This window comes from Etheostoma cragini, chromosome 4 (assembly GCF_013103735.1).
Source record: "Etheostoma cragini isolate CJK2018 chromosome 4, CSU_Ecrag_1.0, whole genome shotgun sequence".
NCBI classification, from domain to species: domain Eukaryota; kingdom Metazoa; phylum Chordata; class Actinopteri; order Perciformes; family Percidae; genus Etheostoma; species Etheostoma cragini.
Window position 1 is genome coordinate 29,907,516 of NC_048410.1, and position 8,633 is coordinate 29,916,148.

An 8,633-nucleotide genomic window follows, 5' to 3' on the forward strand; every position below is an offset into this window, starting at 1 on the left:
ATCTTTTTTTTTCAGTGTCTTTTTGCCTTGTAAGTACTCTCCATATTACCTTGAATACTCTATTTATATTCTCGTCCTCTCGGCTTTCTTGTCTCAGCTGCTGCAACAGCTCAATTTCCCTTCAGGGATCGTTAAATCTTCATCCACTCTATCTAATTCACAGAAAGGCTGGAGAGAGCGCCTGCCTGCTACAAATGAACACCGTTTCTGTCATTCTCTGACGTGAAAAGCACAGAAACACACAACTGCGGCTTTGGTTTTGTTTTGCCGAGATGGGGTTTAACTGGTTCTGAAGACTACTTCTTTCCAGAAAATTATACAATGAAACACGTATTAAGACAAATAAACATATGATGTAAAACCAGAGAGAGGACCACAGGGGAAAGTACACAAACAAAGAAAACAGTAACAGCAGAAAGCCATGTAGTCACTGTGGTGATCGGAGCTTTTTGCAAGAGATGACCACAGCCTCAAAGAAATAAAAATGAAAGATATCTTTGATTACTCCTCCTCTGAGAGAAGATTAGGGCTCAGTTCATTCCCACCTGAGCCCTTCCATCTTTCCTTGTTTTTTTGGTATCTGTGGCAGTAAAAGCCAAAGGTGGGACCAAGTCACTGTTTGGAAAGTCTCAAGTAGTCTCAAGGAAGTCAGTGAGCACATAGTGAAGAAGGAGAGCCCAGTAAACCCAGTAAATATATATTTATAACCAATAACTTCAATGGGATCTTTATGTTATCCAGTGTCTGAAGGGTATGTAAGCCTGTGAGTTATGGCTGACGTGTTAATGATTATAAGCTGTTATAATAGGCTGTTTTTCTTGTGAGTGTGTGGGTTGTCTCTCTTTGCCCTAGTGGTCAAAACGTTTGACCTTCACCAACACTTGAAAAAACTTTTAAGGACAATTTTCAGACATGACGTATTTTCAATTGGCGTTCCAGCAAATTGCCATTTCGAATGGATGGGCGAGTGACAAAAAGTAAGGGAGAGTCAATAAAGGAAACTCTTTCTGCCTTTGTGTCAGTCTGGCAGTTTGTCTCTGCCCTCGTCTCCATTTTATTTGGTTTCTTTCACAGTTTCTGTCTCCTTTGTCCATCTTTGTGGATGCTCGTCTGTCGGCCTCTTTTGTGTCTTTCTCCATTTACATGGTTGTGTGAAGTCTTTCTTTGTCTTCTACAGCGAGTGTAGGCCATCTCTTAGTCTACGTGTGCCTGCTGGCCGGCATTATCTCTCCAGACTCTGTCTGCATTCTATGAAGTCACTCCATTTTAGTTTCGTATTGTCTGTCCTTGTATCTTTGTCTTTTTATTGAAAGAAAATCTCAAACTTTCCTTTTATTATACTTTTTAAAGTAGGTATTTAACCTCTTACCATTCTCACTGTTTGTCATTCCCATTTTCTCTTCATTGTGTCTTCATGAATGAGATATCGTCATTCGGTTTCAGTGTCTCGGCCATGTAGTTTTGATTTTTGATTTTTTTTTTTTCAGACACCAATTCATAACTTCCAGCCTGGCAAGATGGATTTCGAAGTGATATGTGATCCCCAGATTCTAGCATCATCTTGTGATATTGCAAAAATGTATCTGCATGGGACAGGGTGTCCCTCTAATTCAGTGTTAATGTGCCTACAATATATACATAACAACACACGCAATACATATAGGCTATGTTACAAAGACGGCCATGTACTACACACAATCTCACACACACACACAAACACACACACAAACAAACCCATGCATACTTTTCTTTGATTGGGCTTTCATATGCTGATGATGCTGACGTCCGCAGATGATTATTTTTTTTCAACATTTGTTAATACATTTCTCTCAATCATCCTCTACCTCTCTTTCCATCTTTGTGTTTTTTAAGTTTCTCTGTTTTCAGTCCAATGTTCAGTTCAGTTCAGTTCATGTCTCAGACCGCGGCCGTGTTGATGGGTGCTCAAAACATCAACTGGCTTTGATGTTTGATGTTCGTGAGTGTTTGCCTCGCTCAGCTTGGGGCTTAAAGCTAATAAGAAGTATGTGAGCGTGTGTGTGAGCGTGTGTGTGTGCGTGTGTGCACGTGTGTGGCCAGGCAGGGAGTAGAAGGTGAGCATTTCTTTTCTTTTGGCGATTTGCAGGTTTGTGAAAGTTTGACAGTGGAATACATTCGCTGTGGTGGCATTTTTTCTGTTTATTGTTGTGTTTTGGAAAAATCTCAAGTCAGAGTTCAGCAAGAAGAGCAGAGGTGTCCAGTCACGAGCGTGTGACTCTTTCCATTTCTAAGTTCTTTGTACAAGTTAGACATACATGACTTTTGATCTACATTACAGCAAACATATGAAGTTGTGAATTGAATTATGCAAAATAATATGCTACAAACATTATCTATGCTGTCACCAGGAATGTGGGTGTGCATTTTATTCCATTTCCAACATATTACTTAGGGTCAGTTAACAGGTCTGTCTTTCAATGTAGTTATTATTTTAAAATGTATGCAACATAACAGGTTTTTACATCCAATTTAAGAACTCTGCAATAATTCAGACCGTGAGATTATTATGTCCACGTGGGTGATGAGGGATAGATAAACACTCAGGCACATCCAGTCTTGTCAAATTAATAAATGATCATGGGTGTGGACTGTTATTCCATGTCGATACAGGATGATGAAAACAGAAGTTAACAAAACATTCATTCCAATCCAATCATGCCTAACCCTGATATCTATAACGTGTCAGGACTATGGACTTTATGACCACGATGTCTAAAGAGTGAGAGAGATGGAGAGAGCGATGGTGCTAATCCAATCCTGTCCGATCAACGAGCTGTCGGCTGTGGTTACGCTCCGTGGCAACCGTATCAACCACATCAATATCATGGAGGTGAGGCGGGAAAGAGGATTGTATGATAATTGTGTCGATAATGGAAGCAAAGAGACAAAAGCAGGAGGCTTATTTGCTCCTGCGTGCATGAACACGCCGTGCCTAACTTCAGAAACATTAAAGAGCGCTGAGTGAACACAGCTCCAAATCTCGAGGGATGCACCGACGACTTCTGGGCCTCAATGCACATGCATGCACCTTAGAAGGATTTCAACATTCAAACAGAGATGTGACTATTTTTTTTTTCTTTTCATAACAACTAAGCTTGTGACAATCACCTGCAATCTAGCCCCCCCCCCCCCCCCCCCCCCCCCCCCCCCCCCCCCCCCCCCCCCTGTTTTCTTTTTGACGAACACCAACCTACCGATCAGCGGGTCGCTTTTAACAGACGCCATTGTGGAGTAAGAAAAGGAAGCCTTCCAGACAGGGACGTAAGTTGTATTTCAACATGGGGGGTGGTGGGGGGTTGGGTTCTTTGACCCGCCAATGTAGCACAAGAAAACCCGGCTACTGTTTTCTGTTTTCACCCCCCTCAATGGTTTTCATTTTTGGTGAGTGGGTTGTCTTTCACATTTTTTGAGGGCAACAGATTTACCTCTTGTAAATATGGGGGGGGGGACATGTCCCCCGCTTCCCCCCCAAAATCTGCGCCTGTGCTTCCAGAGATAGCAGCGGCAGTCAGTCTGGCAATGTATCTCTGCAATTCAAGTAAATTAACACTTTTTAGAACGTATTTTTCCTCTTTGACTCTAACAAAGCAGCTTGTTTTTCCAGTAGATCTGCAAGTCTTTGACAGTATTTGCTTTGTACTGATAACAAAATGGTACTAACACTTTATATAGCGTTCCAAGGTCCAGTCTGAGCCCATCAGCAGACTTGACATCATGAAAAACATGACTAAAGCTAGAGACGGACAAGAGACTGACAGATCATTTGTTCTTGTCCTGCCTTATCAGATCTATAGTCAGCGGGGCAGCATGCAGTCAATACGATTTCTATGAGAAGTGCTTATAGGACGTGATGGCTACTGCCCCTGACAACCACCGCCCGCATCAATAGATGAGACAGATAACTGACATGAGACATATATATATATATATGGGGAGAGACAGACATAGGGATCATGCCCGTTCAATCGCATCAGATTTTCAGTACGAGATGTTGGTGTGGTGAGTGTTGGCTGTGGCCGACAGATCTCGCTCTCCATCTCTTTGACAAGTCAGAGACTATGATAGCTAAGGAAAGATGAAGATGGATGAGCGCAATAATTGACATGACTGAGAGATAATAGAAAGAAAGAAAGAGGGAAGAAGGGAGGGATCATTTGGGTGCACCGTGAAAAAGATCAGCTTGGTCAGTGTCTCTTAGAGTCAGATGTTTTAACCATTCGAGTCGGTATGGAACGCACCGGGCAGAGCAGCAGCTTTGTATTAAGAGCGGCAACGGTAGCGAGTAGAATGAAAGTCCGGAAGTCTGCGTAAGGAGGTTGGTCGGGGTGGTGGATGGGTCAAACAACACAGGACCGTCACCCAGGAGACCGAGGTTTGTGTCCTGTTCTTGAACGCATGTTCAAGAAACACTCATATCAGCCAAATATATAGAATATAAAAGATGGACAGAGGGAGAGGAAATGCAGGAGACTGAAAGTGTGAAAGAGAGAGTGTGTAGGGCAAGAATGTGTGTGTCTGTGTGAGAGCTAGAAAGTTTGGGAGTGGGTGAGAGGGAGCAAAAGGGCAGAAGTGTGTGAGAGAATGAGAAGGATGGACGGGCCGTCTGATTGCCATTTGGTGTTTGACAGGCGGAGAGGGACCCCCAGCTGGGTTCACGTCACGATCTTTCTGCCTAACTCAATCAGTCTGCCAACTTAGAACGGACAGAAGGAGAGCTGAAGATCTAAAGAGAAGTAAGGAAAAGGATGGCTCCTGGGGTGTTCCAGGCACGCCCAGCTAGGAGGAGGCCTCCGGGAAGACCCAGGACTAGGTGGAGGGATTATATCTCCAACCTAGCTTGGGAACGCCTCAGGATCCCCCAGTCGGAGCTGGTTAATGTGGTTAGGGAAAGGGAAGTCTGGGGTTCCCTGCTGGAGCTACTGCCCCCTGCGACCCAATACCGGATAAGAGAACAAAGATGGATGGATGGATAGATGGATGGATGGATGGATGGATGGATGGATGGATGGATGGAAGAACCTTCAATCCTCCCACTTCAAATATAACGTTTGCCTTTTTAACAACGGGACAAAACAAGTGAGTGAGTGGATACCTGTCATAAAGCATACATTATGTAAGTGTTTTCAATTCTGTAATAAAATACGTTCATAAAGTTGTTTTTTATAAAGATATGCGCATCACTGTCAACCTGCAAAATCTAATCAGATGGTCTAAAGCAGGGCTCTTCAACATTTTTAAGCCAAGGACCCCTCAGCTGACAGAAAGATAGAGAAGGGACCCCTACGATATTTTGGGCCCTATTTTAACAATCTAAGCACACAGCGTAAAGACCATGGCGTTCAGGGTGTCTACAAATCCACTTTTGCTAGTTTAAGTTCGAAAAAAAGGGTCTGTGCGCCAGGCGCATGGTTCAAAAGGTTCTCTCAAAAGTTTCTCTCTTCATTAATCAGAGTGTGTGGTGTGAATGGGGGTGTGTTTTGTGTTTTGGGGCTTAATATGAAATAAACCAATCACAGTGTCATCTCCCATTCCCTTTAACAGCCAGGGGCGTTTGGACGTTGGTGCATTGCTATTAGGATAGAGGATTTGCTCATCAGGAAGGAGAGAAGAAACTGATCTGCTTGTGGGTGACGTGAAAACCAGCAAGCACTGTGCCACCAAGACTCCACTAGGCAAAGCAGTTAAAATAACAGTGAATTAGTGTGTTATTGACTTTAGACCAGGTTTTAGTTGGTTAATGGAGCGATCACTTGCCGCTGCCTCAAGATAAGATAGTAATACGCCCAGAATGCATCTGAACACACCACCCTGTAAGACCAGCATGCCCAGAATGCATCTGAACACACCTCCCTGTAAGACCAGCATGCCCAGAATGTACCTGAACACACCTCCCTGTAAGACCAGCACACCCAGAATGCATCTGAACACACCTCCCTGTAAGACCAGCACACCCAGAATGTACCTGAACACACCTCCCTGTAAGACCAGCACACCCAGAATGTACCTGAACACACCTCCCTGTAAGACCAGCACGCCCAGAATGTACCTGAACACACCTCCCTGTAAGACCAGCACGCCCAGAATGTACCTGAACACACCTCCCTGTAAGACCAGCACACCCAGAATGTACCTGAACACACCTCCCTGTAAGACCAGCACACCCAGAATGCATCTGAAGACACCTCCCTGTAAGACCAGCATGCCCAGAATGTACCTGAACACACCTCCCTGTAAAAAAAAACGCCCAGATTGCATCTGAACACAACTCCCTGTAAGACACGCATGCCCAGAATGCATCTATGGGCGCAGGTGCATTTATTATTTAAACAAAGTGAGTGCTGGACAGGAAATTGACATCTGCATCGGTATTAATCTAGCAAAGACACTTTCGCCAAGTGCAAGATAGGGCCCATAATGTATGTACCTCTTTAATGGTACATACAATACTAAGCTATTTAAACAAAGTTGTTGAGATATCAATATATTGATACATCCTTTTTTAATGTTAAAATATGAAGTTAATCCTTAAGTTTAAGTCTGTATCTGTGGATAGCACACCTTATCTGTAGACCAGTAAACCTATCAGCAATGTTGTTTAAATTAAAAAAAGATTAACATTTATAAATTATATGTTGGATTCATGTTAAAAAACATTTTTTTAAACTATCACACAATAACATGGTGCCCCCCAACTGCAGCACCTCTAAGGACAACCCTAGGGGGTCCTGGTCCCCATGATATAGATCTTTGGTCTAAAGGGTCTTAAGTTAGGGTTAGACCTTTAAGGTGCTGCAAAGACTGGACACTCAACACATAATTGTTTCCACCAATATGGACCGATTGTTTTTGTCTTTACAGTCAGAAAGGAGCACATTTGAATCGGGTTGGCAACCCCAAAAATCACACAGGTAGGCACTATCAGTTCAAATCATCTGCCTTTGCAATGGATGAAGGACAAATAGAAACTTTGGATTAGATGTGGATTCTTATTTTACTTGCTATATTAATGTCATTGGGACGTTTGAAACAATGCTAATGAGAAAAAAGGGACGTGAGTGGAGCAAAAGACTAATTATTAGAATCATTAAACACCACATAATGCTTGATTTTATCCACTGATACCAACTGGCCCAGACCGCAAAGGATGTCGGCCAACTTAGTAGGACAACTTATGATGCTTAACAATCATAATCTGTAGGTAGGTAAGTAGATAGGTAAGAAAGAAAGTAGATGTGTACTGTAGGTAGGCCATACATAAAGTTTTCTAAATTACATCCAATATAATCCAGAGAGGTCAAACAGAAACCCAGAGAGAGTAGAATCCTACCTGTAGGCAGGGCAGGGTCCATGGTGGGTTTTTCCCAGGAGTTGACTTGTTCCCAGGTAAATCCATTGGTTCCGAGGGAAACGCTGTACCCACAGCTGCTGTACGACTCTTCAAATGTGCAGCCACCTGAACAGAGAGGGAAACATATGCATACATTGTCAGATGGCTGCGTTTCACTGCAGCAAGCAGTTTGGGTGTAGCGTCTTGTACAAGGACTTTTAAACAAGGTGGGGTGGTTTAGGGACAAGGTGCCATGTCCACTAACAGACAGAGGCTGATGATATTCCGACTGGAAAGGTCGTCAACAACCACACTTCCTCTTCCTAAATGCCTGACGTCGTCCATTCCGATGCATGGACACCCAGCATCCACGCGTTGTTGCCTGGAAACCCCTTGGATATGCCAACTGAAGGACGGCCCAACTCCACCACTACCACTTAAAACCATTACATAGAAAGGGAGTAATCATAATAATCTTAATTCATAGACCCCTTTTCACATTCCATGAATTATAGTGTGCCAATACATTCAACGTCTATTACAACAACGTGGGGTTAGATAGAATTACACCTTCTGTTATTTGCCACATTTGTGATAAAACTTTAACTCCAGCAACTTTTTAAACAACGTCTTCAATCACTTCAGTAGGATTTGAGTTTAAATTTTAAAAAATAAATAAGTTTGGCCATGTTTCCACGTCCATGGTTATTTTGGCAAACGGTGACATTTCCCTTTGTTCACACGCAAACGGAGAATTCTCCTCTGAAAAAGAGTCTTTGTAAAACAAAAAGGCTTTCTCCAGAGTGGAGATTTCTCAAATCTTCGTTTGCACTTTTGCATGTGAACTGAGACAAACGAGGAAGTGAGGAAGAGAGGAGAGGAAGTGATTGGTGGCTGTTGTTGCTATTTTTTGGGATTCTGATTGGCTAACGTGGGCTTGAGCGTCTCGTTACACTGCCACCTACAGGTTTGGCATGCTCTCCACGGCATTGACAGCATCTAAATATATACACAGGTAAGGGTATATGAACCTTTTCCTGAAAACTGACGGCTGAGCACAATGTTATTTTTGTAACCGGAGTGGTTGAAATGTCCGATTATGAGATAGCCGCCCATGTGCAAACGTAGCCTATGGCATTGTTAACCCTATTATACTAATGAAGTTATCAGCATGAACTGAAAGAGCGAGCGCACGACAGACACTGTCACCGTTTATCAGAGAAGAGAGACGGGGGGGGGGGGGGGGGGGGGGGGGGGGGGGGGGGGG

General features: G+C 43.3%; 1 protein-coding gene across 12 annotated transcripts in view; it reads right to left on the reverse strand.

Annotated features, from left to right (window-relative positions):
- Positions 1–8,633, reverse strand: part of ptprt (protein tyrosine phosphatase receptor type T) — a 329,101-nt gene that overhangs the window by 274,767 nt on the left and 45,701 nt on the right. For all 12 annotated transcript variants that reach the window (XM_034869764.1, XM_034869761.1, XM_034869760.1 and 9 more), the window contains exon 2: positions 7,367–7,492. In XM_034869764.1, the coding sequence (XP_034725655.1) occupies positions 7,367–7,492 (126 nt within the window). The remainder of the gene's footprint in view (positions 1–7,366; positions 7,493–8,633) is intronic.